This window comes from Lynx canadensis, chromosome D1 (genome assembly GCF_007474595.2).
Source record: "Lynx canadensis isolate LIC74 chromosome D1, mLynCan4.pri.v2, whole genome shotgun sequence".
Lineage (NCBI taxonomy): Eukaryota > Metazoa > Chordata > Mammalia > Carnivora > Felidae > Lynx > Lynx canadensis.
The window spans coordinates 25,285,673-25,301,508 of NC_044312.2; the positions used below are offsets into that span (position 1 = coordinate 25,285,673).

The 15,836-nt window shown below is 46.6% G+C and overlaps 1 protein-coding gene across 5 annotated transcripts in view; it reads right to left on the reverse strand.

The window, feature by feature from the left end:
- Nucleotides 1-7,827: 7,827 nt before the first annotated feature.
- The window catches only part of ETS1 (ETS proto-oncogene 1, transcription factor), a 131,161-nt gene continuing 123,152 nt past the window's right edge, over nt 7,828-15,836 (reverse strand). For all 5 annotated transcript variants that reach the window (XM_030333671.1, XM_030333668.1, XM_030333669.1 and 2 more), the window contains 2 exons: nt 10,563-10,681; nt 7,828-9,608 (listed from right to left, as the gene is read on the reverse strand). In XM_030333671.1, coding sequence (XP_030189531.1) covers nt 9,393-9,608; nt 10,563-10,681 — 335 coding nt within the window. In that variant the 3' untranslated portion in view covers nt 7,828-9,392. The remainder of the gene's footprint in view (nt 9,609-10,562; nt 10,682-15,836) is intronic.

Below are 15,836 nucleotides of genomic sequence, written 5' to 3' on the forward strand. Positions count from 1 at the left end.
CTCGCTGCTGATTCTCTCGGAGGGCTCTCTTCTGGAAAAATAAAGCCATTTTCCCACTGCTCCCCTTGCCTCCATCCTCGTGCCCTCTGATCCATTCTCTGATGAACAGAACTATTTTTCTAAGCAGAGATCAGATCACGTGACTTGGCCTGCCGGAAGGTCCTCGGGCCTCCACCTTACCCATCGCAGGGGACACAAGGCTTTGAATCACCTATCCCTTCTCCCTCTCAGCACCACTCACCACTAGTCCATGTCACCGTGCGCACTGGTTCCACACTACGACTTCCAGTTTCTCAGTCCGTCCATGAACTTTCTCACCTCTAGGCCTCAACCTGGACCTCTTTCCACTTTCCACTTGGCTGACTGCTACTTACCTTCAGGATATAAATTCTTCCAGGCTGAGTGCTCCTCCTAGATGTCAAATTACACAGTTACTGCACTGGATGCTCATTCTCCCTTTACTTGTCTACAGCCTCAATTTACGAAGAGCAGAGTAAGGTAAGAGTTGTGCCTAAATTTTCCTTACGGTTTCCCTGATATTGAACCCAGTGCCAATGGCAGGTCGTCGATGAATGTCTGCTACCTGAATAAATTTGTTTGCTAGTATCGTCACATAGGGTACCTTCCGGCAGTCACATCCTGCTGGAAACCTTCTTTCACCCCAGGAATCTTCGGTTCCCGACCTGAACGTGCGCATTTCGCAGATTGTTGGAATCCATCAGAACTAATACAAAGAACTGTCATTATCAATTCCGAATCAACTACGGTCAACTTGAAACGAGGATGTGTCGTCTGGAAATTGGATGAGATCCAATCCAGTAGAGAAAGAAGGATAAGGGCTGGGAGGACATGGGGAGAATCAGATCTACCTTCTAGTGCCAGTTCTGTCATTAATGGGGTGACTTTGGGCAAGTCTTTTGGCCTCTCTGGACCTTGAGTTCACGCATGCCTTCCTAGTTGAAGAGGCTGGACTAGATAATCTTTAAGGCCCCTTTTAACTTGAAAATGTAGAACTTTGAATTATGGCGTTCACTCTTTCATTCATCAGCTTCTAGGCCATTAATGGTTTTTATAAGGAGACCATATAAAATATCATCAAAGTGGAAGGAACTGCTGTGAATTATCCCAGACAATGGGTAGACACTGGGACTGTCCCAGGTATACCAGGCTCTGTGGTCACCCTTGTCTTAATTCCGTCTTTGTTGGCAGGGTTTCAGGCTTTTGGCTGTTGTTTGTGGTGGCAGAGAAGACAATTTGGAATTTGTGCCAAAGCCTCTGATCTGGGATTTCAAGCGGGCTGCTCACATGGGTGCCCAGAACAACTAACAGATTCCTCCCCTCCCCCCTCACCGCCATCATGCAGTTGACCCACCTGGTTCCCCTACCTGCTCCTGAGCAAGAAGCCTGAGCCCAGAGGAGCCCATCCCCTACCCCAGTGGTCTAAAGTCAGTGAAGAAACTACTTTAAATCCCCATGGGCTCATGGACAGCTTTGCTCCATCACTCTGAAAACTTGACCACAGAGAGAACAGATCCCTGAATGAAATATCTATTTACCCTCCAAACACAGCTCGTTGTCTTTACCATCACTCTTACCTTTCCTCTGATACGTGTAAACATCTCAAATAAAAGGTGCAGTGGCTGGACTGTAATTGTAAACTTTCTGATTCCCGTGGAAACTAGAACACGTGGGACAAAACCAGTCTACCCGAGAAGTAGATTAGTAGAGAAGATTCCCCAGTTCAATCACTTTTGAGGTTCTGAACTTGTATTCCCCTGACATCTGTAAGAGCAAGGACCGGTTCATATGAGCACAACCATTCCCAGAGCCTTTTTCTCCTTTAAGTTCGTTTATTTTGAGAGAGAGAGAAAGCAGGGAAGGGCAGAGAGAGAGAAGGAATCCCAAGCAGGCTCCACGCTATCAGCGTGGAGCCTGACGCGGGACTCAGTCCCACGAACTGTGAGATCATGACCTGAGCCGAGAACAAGAGTCAGATGTGTGACCACCTGAGCCACCCAGTGCCCCCCCAAAGCTTTTTGAAGTTCCCAGTCCCATTTCTCATCTCTCCTTCTAATATTTGGAATATTCTTGCCTCCAAAAGGCAATCCCAGATCAAAGCCAATAGTCATCATCAATTTTCTAGCCTTGTGAAGATTCTTGCCACCTCTTCAGGCCACTTACTATATCCAGGCACATCTGGGGGACAGCCCTTCTAAGGGTAGAAGAAGAGTTGCAGCTGAAAGTTCGGGATTTGCCTGTGGAAAGATTAAAACTGGCCTGCTCCTGCCCAGGGTCAGTGGCTCAGTCTCACAGCATGGAAGGAGCAGAGAGAAGGTAGTGGTCAAGCTATCTCCTGACCCTCTGTAATTCCCACAAGTGGCTGCTGAAAACCCCCTTGGTCTTCCACGTGGCATCTCATGGAATGACCAGAGCTGACCTGACATCAAAGCTCTGTAAAAATGTCGTGGCTGAGAGAGCACTAGAGCCTGAGTGGCAGAGATGAGAGATTAGGGACAGACTGGGAACTCGAAAGGGCTTGGGGACCACACAGCATGTCATGAGACCTGGGGGTCATTGTTGCTTCTCTAGTGCTGCCATGGGCAGATGATCATCACTATCGTTACTTTGGACGTCAGCACACGGAGAGAGACCAGGCAATTGGACAAAACCGGCTTTCTGGGGATAGAAATATTTTCCAGGGAAAGGGAAAAGAGATCAGAACATTGAGTAAAAGAGGAAATGGCACTGGACAAGGGGCAGGGGCAGAGCCACTTTACTCCCAAATTTGCAGTTTTAAATTCTCAGTGAATGGTTTGTACCTCCATCTTGAGCCTTTTCAATTTTTCACCAATGGACTGGCACCTGCTTTCATCAGAATCCTTAAATCTCTGCCTCATTGCCAGCGGTGCTAGGAAAATGCTTTGCTCTTTGTTACTTGTTGTTCTTAGGGGAGGGTTCTCATGGTGCGGAGGGATTCCAAACAGCAGTGAACAACCAGCCGCATGCTGAGTCTATTTACCCATAAAATGGCAAGGGCCAGCTACCCAGGTCAAGTTTCCCTATAGCCGCGCCAGAGAAAGGCCTCTGTCCAACTGAAAATGCATTACAAACCACCTTCCCAGAGCTACCACTGGGAAAAAGCAGAGGCTAGAAAGCTGGTTGTGGAAATGGAAAAGCTTCCTCATGGAAAGAAGACTGCCCTTGTCCCGTGTTTGATGTATGAGGTGTACCTCCTAGTAACCGGGGCTGTGGCTCCCATGGATGGAGGGCCATTAGCCAACATCATCAGAGGAGACCTTTTGGAGCTGCTGGGTGGCAACGGGACGTAACGGAAAGAACAAGGGCTCAGACGTCAGAGGGTGCTGATGAATGTGATGACCTCTTGTACTCCCTTCCACCATAGGTTCTAGAATAAAATGGGTCTCATGCCAAGTAAGCGTAGATCCTGAACAGATAGCTTCATAAGGGTCACCAAGTCAAATTCTACAGGGACCAGGCAGGAGTGCAAATGTGTGGGGCTGACCTAGAGACAGAATAGGAGATTCATGTTCACCTTGAGGGGCACCTACCCCTCGGTGTCCACGGGTGTCTGCTACAAAGGAATGCCGGGATTCGAAGACCACCCATGACTGTCCTGCAGCACACTGTTCCCTGGAGCTGCATAGGTGAGTCCCAACACCATGAAGGCCAAACTGAACATCTTTATGGTGCACAATTAGCCCACGGTCGGCCCCCACGTAACTTCTCGTCTACGTGGCCTGCCTCATTTTACCCAAAGTGCAAATCACAATCCTTTTCCTTTTTAGGTTAGAAAATTACACCTCATTATACAGGATTTTTATGTATTTGTATGTGTGGCCTGAATGTTACAATTTGCTCCAAAGCCATAGCAGTGGTGAGCCAGATTAGCCTTGGGCAATTATGTTATCCCGTAACCTCCTGAAAGCCTGTCAAATCTAGAGATTTTTGATGACCAGCTTCTCTGAACGACTCCCCTTTTTCCCACGTCTCTATCCTCACCCTACCCTATTCCTCCAGGTCCTGTAGTTGTTTTAGAAGATACTGTCTCTCTGGCCCAGCTGCTCCCACCACGGCTCCAGTATGGTGGTCTTGGCAGTATCATTAAGAGAAATCACCCAAACCAAGTTGTCTGAGACTAGCTCTCTAAACTCTAGCTCCTAGTTTGAGAAACAGAGGTCTAAGCTTATTTCATTCAAGCATATCTTGTATCTCTTAACCTGGTCAGCATTAAATCAGATTCGTTGGGGGAGAAGAGCAACTTGGCACCAAAGGAAAGCTCTCTGACCTACTCCTTGACTGAGGCAGAAATCTATTCTCTGTGTAGTGTAGTGTTTATTCAGGGGAGATAGCTCCGATGGGGCCTCAGATTGGCTCAGGAACTCCGGCTTTGCTTGGGATTGCAGCTGAAGACTAAACCATATAAGGACCTCAAGCCACCTTCCAAAGTCTCCCAGGGGGTGGTGGTGGCTTGTCTGAAGTGTAGGACTCAGAGCCCCCCTCGTGGCCAGTCCAGCGCTCTAACCACTAGACCACACAGTCAGCATTCAGCATGCACTCAGCAAACCTCAAGCTCCAGGCCTGAAGAAATAGATTTTCCAGAAACAGAGCTCTCTTTGTGAACAATTCAGCAAAAATTCTCTTTCCAGCTGTGACTTGGGATTCGTGTTGCAAATGCTGGTGTTAATTAAAAACATCCACCTTCTACAGTTTCAACAACAAGAGAGGAGTTCCACGCAGGATGTGTTCCCAAGCACTCGTCCCCAAAGCACTTACAAATATGATTTTATTTATGGCATGGGCTGCTGGGGGTTCTGACAGATTATCATCATTCTGTTTTCAGTCCCAATGAAAGAGTTGGGGCCATGGAAGTGAATGTGATGGGTCCAAATTTGCACAGAGCAAAATTAGTTTCAGAAGAAGAAACCAGAACACTGTTCATGTCCAAAGCACCAACTAAGATGTTCAACTTTTTTTGTTTTTACTTATTAAAAAAGGGGAGGGGCAGAGAGAGGGAGAGAGGGAATCCCAAGCAGGCCTTGCACTATTAGTGCCGAGCCCGATGTGTGGCTTGAACTCACGAACTGTGAGATCGTGACCTGAGTTGAAATCAAGAGTCGGATGCTTAACCGACTGAGCCACCTGGGTGCCTCATCTTTCTGTGTTAAGTATCAGGGACTTTATCCAGTTGAAATCAAATGTTTATCTTTTGGGTCATTTAAAACTTGTTTCACGTGGCTCTTAGTTCCTTCAGACATGAGCAAAATGCGTTGTGAAAGGCCACGGACATCCAGCTGGGATGACACCATATTATAGTCAATAATCGGGGCCTTACTTTATACTTCCCTGTATTCTCTCATTGTAAGTTTATTAGGAAATCTTTAGCTGAACTGGTCCTGAGATAGTGAGATCAGTGAGACTGAACTGCATTGATTTCTTCCTGTGCTTGTCTCTGGTTGGTGAGTCTGTCCCGCTTTCACACATGCACCAGACAGGAAAGAATCGAGCCAAACCCACATTGTTATGAATGAATTTCTTTGTTTTTAATCTCACACAGTTTAAAATACAATATGAAATCAGGCTACAGTATATAAAAAACTCTCCAGCAAAATGATGTGCCAGCATCAGCTACTAAAATAAACAAACAAAAAAACTCCCCCGTAAGAAATTTTTTTTGCATTTTTAAAAAAAAAAAAACACATAGACACTTACATCGCTACATCTCTAAGCTACCTCAGTTCTGATTTTTAAAAAGCACCTGCTTTTCCTTTTTTCATCTTGCTTTTAAATTTTCAGCTTTTAAAAAATATAAATTATGTGAAAATACAAGTTGGAAAATAGTCAAACACAATATAACATCTTTTTCACCCCTATACTTCTCAGCTTAAAAAAAAAAAGTATTCTTAAAAAAAGTTCAATAACTGAGGCAGTATTCCTGATAGAGATAATTTCATTTTAATATATATACTTTATATATGTATACGTATACATATATTTATGGTTCCTTGAAATTTCTTTGGAATGTAGATACGAGTTCAACACATTTATATAGACCCCAACAGAAAGCAGCATGCACAGCATGACTAGAACAGAGAAGGTATAATTTTCACCACGAAGATTAGGCAGGTTAATGCTTTAAAACCCAGAGTGTTCGTCTCCAAAGTGAGGAAAAGCATATCTGATCTTTGAATGCTACCTCCGATCCCCAAAGCCACAAAACCAGGGCTCTGTGTAGGGAAGTCCCTCCCCTGCATGGAGAAGGAAACAAAAGTGACCCTGAACCCTACAGCCAAAACCAACATGGGTTATGGCATCTCCAGGAAAATAAGGGTTTCACCAGCTAAACCAGATTTGCCCATCCTTCCTCTGAAGTTAATGTGTTTTTAAAAAGCATAAATGCAACAATTCTGCTACATTTCCAGTGTATAAACCACCCACCACTCTTCCTGGGATGGTCTCTGGCCTCTGGACAGAAGGAGAAAAAGCATCTGGCCAGATCGACAAAGCTGTCTTAACTAGCACACTATCTACAAATACTGAAAACGGCCGACCTCGAGAGAAAGGCATCTTAGCAAACAAGCGGGCTGAGGAGCATTAAGGAGGCACTTTCTTATCTCTTATCTGCTATGGAATGATTGCAGGACTTAGACACACTCACACAAGGGGAGTTTTCAGCACAAATTTAACAGGAAAGGTTGATGCACGGAGAAAGTGATGTTATGCCTGGTTGCGAACAGCAAGCAATGACCGATGTCCCGCCTTGGTTCTACTCTTGCCCGTTCATTACTGAAATGTGGAAAGACTTAACTGAAAAACTCAGGTATTATCTCAGCTGTAGTTTTGCATGTCTGCAAGCACACACACACACACACACACACACACACACACACCTTTGCCAGTGCCCAAGAAAGATCACATGATCTAAGAGAAAACAATGTAGTCCGACAGTTCCGCCTAATACTCCCTGAGCAGCTCCTAAAATATTTCGAGAGCTTCATTAAGGCACCTGCATCCGGAAGAAGATCAAAATACACAGCTGGGCCAATTCTGCTTTTGCTTTCCAAGTGGATGCTCTGATTTATCAGTATGAGGAAACTCATGAATCACAGAGCTAAGTTCCTGATCATTCAGGGTCTGTAAGAGGACCTGGGAGTAAACAATCCACGTTCTCGAAGATAAGCCAGCAGGTAGTTAGTACTTCCAGTTTCTCAGCCAGATCCCAAGAAGGGCTAGCCCCTGAGAAACCCACCTAAGATGTTTCTTCGCTTTGCCCACTGGTCCGCGAGAGCTAACTCTCTGTCATGATCCTTTTAAATCAGGTATCTATGGGACGCCTGGGTGGCTCAGTCGGCTAAGCATCCGACTCCGGCTCAGGTCATGATCTTGCCGCTGGTGAGTTCGAGCCTCACGTTGGGCTCTGTGCTGACAGCTCAGAGCCTGGAGCCTCTACAGATTCTGTGTGTGTGTGTGTGTGTGTGTGTGTGTGTGTGTGTCTCCCCCTCTCTCTGCCCCTCCCCCGCTTGCACTCTGTATCTCTCTCAAAAATAAATAAACACTTAAAAAAATTTTTAAATCAGGCATCTATGGTGGGGGGCCGGGGTTCAACTGTATTAGGCACTTTTCCTCATTGGTTAGATGCTGGTTTCCCGCCCCCCTAAAAAATCCACACATTTTTCAGACCACCCTTCACCACTGCCCCAGGTGATTAAGTTTCTTGTTAAACTTTGGAGGAGCTAAAAACTATAGTTTTTAGTATAGCATATTCGAATCTCACAGACCACCTTATTTTTCCAAGCTCCTTTTCTTATGTTACCTCTGCCTTCAAGTCGTTTCTCTCTTCTGCAATTATTACCCTTCACTTAACCCTGATCCAAGCACAGGGCTCTCCTAGTGTCTGCACTGTTCACTCTGCATGCACAGCCTCACCTGACGTCTGACTCAACTAGCTCAAACTCTTCAAAGGAAAGCCTTGTACTTCTCTCAAAGACGGCCAAGCCACATTTTTACTCCTATGCAACCCTAGTCTCCACTGTTCCCCAAACTCAGTACGTCTAAATGGCTTTGTCCGACACTCTTCAACTCACGTCACGTCTGCCATTCCTCTTTCACTCACCAATTGGAAAGCTGTACATTTCTCTCTACTGAGTCATGGGGGGGTGGGTAAGCAGTAAGTATGGGATGCCGGGAAAATCAGACATAAAGGAGGAAGTGTAGGGTTTGCAATGACATGCATTCAGGACTTACTTCTTAAGACCTGAGGGGTAATGCCCGTGCACACAGCTTTTCTTCCAAGTTCTGTATGTTACAGGTATAGAACCCATTAAGAACCAAGTCAGTCCTCCTCCTTCGATATCCATTCTATGACTTCAACAGTGCTCCTACATTTACTGGGGTCCAAAACCAGGGCGGCAAAATACATTCAGTTCAAAGACTTAATGCTTCTTAACTCAACGTTAAGCCCCAAACCCCGAGAATCCGCTAATGACAAGTAAGTAGAGGGGTGTGATCAGTTTTTAAAATACAGATGAAATTCACATGCACAGGTCCCTTGTACCCAAATCAGCATTGTTTTTTTTTTTTTTCCTTCATATAGAAGTCACATGAATTTGGGATCCCCGATCTGAGTGACAGCACTTTGCGTTTCCAGTGGGGTCTATATAAACAGTTTCCTTTCACTGTGACAGAATCCTCAGTCGGCAAATAAAAACAAACTCGCATGAAACCGCAATACTGAGACCACCTTAGAGCTTAAGACGATTTTTTAAGAAAAAAAATACTGGCACAAAATTTAATAAAATAAAATTTTAACACAAAAACAGTTTTGGCCCCTCCCCACTGAAGTCTATCTTTGTTTTGAAAGTAGAGTAAAAGGTAAATAGTCCTTGGTTTTTAGTGCATCCCCCAAACAAAATGTTTTATCCCACCTCCCTCTTTTTTGCCCTCCCAGACCTAAAAACAAAAGCAAATAAATTGTCTCTCATGGGTCTCATGACTCCTGACGTGTCAACTTCTTTTGCTAATAGGTCCACCACTCGAGACGCATTGTTTTCACGGATGAGTTTTAAAAGTAATGGGACACATTAGTCTCCTCCCTTAAGCCAGATTCTTCAAGCTTCTTAAGAAGACCCTTCTCTCTGTCCTGAAAATTTGCTCAAGAATTTCTTGTCCCCCCCCACCCCTCAAGTCCTGGCCGTCCTTTTCCAACTGCGCACAATTGATTATAGCTGCAGCCCACTTAGCGCCCACCCCTGAATGTAAAAAAAATGAGTTCTGGAAAATTAAAAATAGAATAACAATTAAAAATTAAGAGTCCGACCGACGTGGTTGTTCTTCGAAATGTCTCAGCAGAGGTGCCCCGACCCCTTTCGTGTCCGTCACTCGTCGGCATCGGGCTTGACGTCCAGCATGGCATGGAGTTCCTCGGGCGTGTACCCGAGGAGGCTTTGCAAATCACACACAAAGCGGTACACATAGCGTTTACCCGCTGTCTTGTGGATGATGTTTTTGTCATAATAGTAGCGGAGGCCGCGGCTCAGTTTCTCATAATTCATCTTAGGTTTGTTTTTCCTTTTTCCCCATCTCCTGGCCACCTGAAATTAAAGGACGAGAAAGGGGTGAACACCTACAGGATATTCCAAAGAGACGTGTTTATATGCCTCCATATGTACTCATGGGGACCCATGACGTTCGAGTAGGACCAATGGAGATTCCCGCGCACCGAAGATCTTTTTTTCTGACCCGTCTCTTCTAAATTCCCACTTTCAAGAGCTGGGCAACAATGGTGATCAAGTTGATTCTTTAAATTAATGAAAATCAACCGACCCTGTATCTCTATGTGATAGAGGTACCTGATACTGAAAGGAAGAAAAGACAAACAACACTAGAGACTCTCCTTTCCTTATGTTACTGGCAGAGTATCCTTGCTTTGAAAGCGTGAAATTTAACGTGAGCGACTGGAGCAGAACTAAGCTGCCTTTCATCCAGAGGACACCTGCTTTTCATCCACAGGAAGCTATTTTCCTGTACTGGGGCACCATTATCTACGGGGGCACCATGTCTCATGTCTGCCGGGACAGAGCTATCGTCTCTCTTCTTCAGCATCTTTGATTCTCTCTCGATGTGGGCCCAGAGCAAGCACTCAATATGCACTTGTCGAATAAAATAATGAATGGAATGAATGAACTGTAGTAATCCTCGAACACCTCTTGAATTGTCCGACCCCTTCCAGATTCACAGAGCCACAGGGCCAGAACACATGCTAAGACATATTTATGAAGGGTCTGCTATGTGCCAGGCACCCCCTGTGCATCGTATCTGTGAGTCCTGGAAAGCAAGTGGGCATTGTGGGTATTTTCTCTATTTTCCAAATGATACCACTAAGGCTCAGGCAGGCTACGTAACTGGCCTGACCGAGGTCACGAAGTACCCGGGGGCAGAGGTGGGACTGGAATCCTAGGACAGGTCATGCAGGCCCACATAACCACTTTCCAGAGTTCACCTTCCTCCCCCTCAACAGGAGTCCTCACAAGTCGATTCCTTCATACCTCATCTGGATCAGAAAGCTTGAATTCCCAGCCATCTCCGGTCCAGCTGATAAAAGACTGACAGGATTTATCAGTGAGTAATTCCAGAAGAAACTGCCACAGCTGGATTGGTCCACTGCCTGGAAACACAAGGCATTGTGAATCATTACACCAGATGCTCAGCACTGCCAGCAATGAATCCCATTTTACGTGTCCCTCTTGCCTCCTCTCCAGTCCATCCAGCCTAGAGAGAATGGAGGCAACATGTAGCACAAGTGTTGGAGGAGGTGCTAAGAGTTCAAATGGATTGAAAGGTGAAAAACTTTCTATCAAAAACAAACAAACAAACAAACACAAAAAACCACACATAGTATACCATGGTCTTATCAATCTCATCTTGATTGGCTTAAAGGTCAGTCCATTTTTGTTGCTACACAAACTCTAGAAAGAAAATACTGGATCCATCCTCTGAGATATCCTCAGGCAGCACAATCTTTTCTGCCTTCAAGAACCAAGTCATTATTTTTGCCTTAATTCGTAATAAGGATGTTAACTAAGGAATATCTTTGCCAGTTCTAATCTGAAGTCAGAGCTCATAAACACTTCTCTGTATCTGAGAGCTCTTGGCCCCTGATTTGTAAGTGACAAGGATTGCTACCCTGGGGCCATCTAACAAGGACACAGAAGTTAGATATTCTTTAGTCATAAGGTCATAATATTCTCCACCACCATCCTGTTCCTCCAGGCCACTGGCAGGCACCCAAACTAAGAAACGAGAACATCATTACTTTGTAAGTGATTAACCTGCCACCCACGAAATCCTCACAGGTGAGGTGAGGACTGTCTCAGAAATTCCTCATGGGTTCACTATACTCTAACTTAATTTTTTTTAATGTTTATTTATTTTTGAAGGGGAGAGAGAGAGAGAGAGAGAGAGAGACAGCATGAGCGGGGGAGGGGCAGACAAGGAGGGAGACACAAAATTCGAAGGCGGCTCCAGGCTCCGAGCTGTCAGCACAGAGCCTGACACAGGGCTCGAACTCATGAGCTGTGAGATCATGACCTGAGCTGAAGTCAGACGCTTAACCGACTGAGCTACCCAGGTGCCCCATGGTATACTCTAACTTAAACACACACACACACACACACACACACACACACACCCCTCTTATCTTAGCCATCAACACTGCCAAGATCTTAGTTCTATCAAAAGTCAAGGCATACTCTGATACTCAATTTATCTTACGCTAAAGGACTTCTGCTAATAGATTTCCTTTTAAGATCACTTTCTATTCAGATATGACAATGCTGCCAGTGATTCCTATCTAATTTATGGGTGTAGCCAGAGAAACAGATATGGGTTCAATTGTCTCTGCTGCTTGTTATATGTCTACACTCACAACACCATCTTAGAAGCCATCTGGCAGAGCAGGGCTGGGAAAGACCCAGTCTGTGCAGATGAAGGAAGCCAGGGGCACTCTAACTCATACAGAAAAACTTGACTTTCTAAGGCCCTCATCCTTAATCTGAGCTTCAGATTCATCTGATCCAAAGTAAAGTGAGATTCAATAGAAAACAAGCTTTAGGTTCTCTCTGTCAAAAAAGGCAACGCTCTTTATGATCTAGAAGGGTGATCTCTTGTTATGCCTTATACTTCTACAAGGTATGTTCACACGCATCATTTTGCTTACTCCTAAACTCCGTCCCCCCGGCTCTCTCTATAGGCGAGGCACAACAGGTCTTACTATTTCCATCCTATTAAGGCAGAGAAAGAAAAATGCTCAAGAAAGCGATGTGACTTTGCTCCAGGGCACAGTGAGAAAATGGTGGTGTGGGGTCTAACGCCCTGGCCTGCAGACTCACTCCAAGTACCAAGGCGACAGCGACTGGCATGGACTCTTATTAAGCAACCAAAGAAAGGGCCACCCCCTCCCCCCAGTAACGGCCTGCGGGGGGCGAGTCTCGGTCTCCTCAGCACAGCCCAGGCTAAATATGGAAGATGGAACAGCTCTGCCTTATCCTTCCAAGAATGCACCTGGAGCTCTTTAAAACCATCCTGCAAGTAACACCTTATGCCGGTTCTAGAATACAATGACTCAGTGGGCCCTACAAAATAACCGGACGTTCAAAGAAACAGCCCAGAGTGTGACACTGGTAAAGCCTTAGCCTCTCCTGTTTCCCTGTGCTGTTAAAACACCATTTCGGATGCAACTCAGACACATTTCCAACTTTCTTGGGAGGGGAGTTCAAGTTACCGGCTACCGCTGCCTGCCTGGGCTCACGGGCTGCTGAGATGTGACATTATACGAGGAATCCGTTGAGAAGCCATCCTGGTGGACAGGCATTAAGTGAACAAACCTCTGTTAAGAAATGCTATGGAATTTCTGGCAGTGAAGAACTTCAGAATCCTTGCAAAAGAACAGATTTCTGGAAGAGGCGCAGAATGGCTCCATACCCAACAGGACACCGCTGTCTTCCTCTTGTTTTGAAGAGAGACATAACAAAGGAAAAGTCAACTACTCCAAAGCTAGGCAAATGAGCCCTGGAGTCTGCAGCCCTCTCCTGGGCCAGACCCACACAATCCGGACACAAGACAGAGACAGGAGTTGCTTCGAGACCCTGGACAGAAAAAACTACAAGCGAGAGCTGTTAAGCTGTTGCACACCTACTATGCACGATACTACGTTTGCTGCTTTATGCTGATCTCATTTATTCCTTACAATCACTCCAGGGAGTAGATACTATTACCAAATTTGCTTTTACCATTTTTACGACAGGGAAAACTGCTACACTGTGCGGCTTGTGTCCACTGGCCTTGTCCAAGGCCATTCAGAAGTAAAATGGCCGTGAATGGAACCCAGGCAGTCCGGCACTCCAAACCCCTTTGCCTCGGCACTGCTTTGCCATTAGAAAAAAACAACCCAGAGCCTGGCATCTAATCAGCCTGGCTGGTTGAGGTGACCACATGATAACATAGCTTTTAAAAATATATATATATATATATATATGTCTTCCTCACCTCTCATGGCAGACACAAGACACTAGACGGCCAGTGGTTCTCCAGACGATCTGACCATTGGTGACCTTGGTGTCCACCTCCACAGGTGGTATTTCCAGCCCAGTGAGTCAGTCCCCCTCCCGGTAACTATTAGGCTAATGTTACTTCGCTATCCCTCCCTCCCTCGGTTGCCTCCAAACCTCTTTCACACTGCTCATCTTAACATCCCTTTGGGGAGTGAAGGGCCAGTCACACCAAGCTGAGGAAGGGAAAGGAAGGACATACCAGGTTACTTCTACCCAGGCAAGTCCTAGTCATTGGCAGGGAGACGCTAGCCTGTTCCAGGTCCCAGAGAACATACCACAGTCCCTTGCCCTTGAGATGGGGCAGCCAGAAAGTGCAAAGGGGGAGTTTAAGTCATGTCGGTGGAACCAGCTCAGAGGCAGGGACGTCAGACAGAATTATTATTGCTGTTTTTCCTGGCAGGGCCATTTCCCGAATTGAAATGTCAGAGGCGCGGGTTCTATATGCCTGCTCCAGCTCTTTCTCTGTGTGCATTTGACCCCCGTCTGCATATAACGGCCGGGTTGGGTGGTGGGCAGGGTATATTCTTATCCACGGGTCTCCTCTTTTGCTCATTGTGAATTTTCCTCTGTTCACAAGGAATACAAAACTGACACATTTAGGAACGCGGAGCCCAGGTCGTAGGGGAGGGGCTCTCAAACTTCTCTTCTGTCTTTACGCTAAAGGGAAGAAGGGAGCGTAAAGAGGTAAACCAGATGTCTAACAACAGCACAGACACTCGAATGAGGAGAAATGTCTCTGGGGGACGTCACAGCAAGGAAGTCAAGACAGGGTGATGTCAGCTCAAGCCTCCTTCCCCCGACTCTGGGAGAAAGATCGTATAAGCCCACCCAGCACTGATAGGCACACACAGCCTTCTCGCCGTGGCTTTCCTGGAGTGGCTGTTTCCCCCCTTCGGAAGGCTCGCGCGTGGTACGAAACGAAAGGAATCCAGGAGACCCCACCCACCCACCCCCCGCAAGGTTCCTCCTGTTTGCTGATTCCCAAAGTGCCCTTTGGTTGCGGGGAGCCATAAAGAGGAAGGACGTGGAATTATTCATCCGGCTAGAAACGCTGGTCAGGGCAAGCATTCTGGTCCCCGGGGGGGGTTCATTCCCTGGCCAGAACCAGCGGCCAGACTTAACACAGGAGCTTGCTTCCACAACCACGTGTCACCTTCATTTCAGATCTGGGCAGGCACAGCAGGGCCACCTGAGGGAAGCACACCGCCGGGAGGCAGCTCTAGGGCTGGAATGCATGGTGGCCCCCTGCCAAGAGCATCCACATCTAGGCCCTGGGGAACTGCTGAGCCCCACAATGGTTGAAATGCTGCAAGGAGGCCAGCGCTCCCAGAGACACATCTCCCACAGGACATTTCTGTATTGCTTAGCGTAGCTCTGCCCCATCTTGCACCTCCTCTCACCCCGGGCCCAGCCCCATCCACCCACCCAACTCGAAGGTGCTCCCAGTGACCTCTGTCCCAGGGAGCAGAGGATGGTGCTAAGAATAGTACCAGTCATGGGAAGGGGGAGTTCACAGACTCAATGTGACTCACAATGGTGTCCCTGTCTGGGGCCCCCAAGGCAGTCAACGGCGTCCTTCACCATGCTGCCCTGGGGTGTCACACATCAGGAATCCGGTGGCATCACTGGGAAACTATGCTTCTCAAGTAGAGACTCTCAGCCACAACAACAGAGGGGTCCCTGTTAGAAGGGAGGCTCTCGGCAAAGAAGTGCAGGAGGGAGGGCCCCACACACGCTCTCGCTGGGCCTGCACACCCCCCAGCTCCCTCGCTGGCTGCAGCAGGGGGATTTCCTCAGTTCCTCACACTGCTTTGTTCTTCTCAGCTTCTGGGCCAGAGGAAGGTACAACAGTGACAGTCCTGATGTGAAGAATGTGATACGATCTTCGAAGCAGAGGTATCAGGTGGGGACCCTCAAGGCTTACTTCAAATCCAAGGCGCCAATCTACAATTTTTTGAGGTACAGCTTCGAGTAAATTCCTACTCATTCTGGTGATGTGTTAAGTCCCTTCTCCTTGTCTAGGAACTGGAAGGCCTGCCACGTATCTTGATGAGGGCTGGTTGTTAAAAATCCCCTTCTATTTTTGTTGTTGTTGTTGTTGTTGTTGTTGTTCCCTTACTCTGAGTCTAAGAAGTGAGCAACTGCAATTTTTTTAAATGTTTATTTGTTTTTGAGAAAGAGAGAGACGTAGCGTGAGCGGGGGAGGGGCAG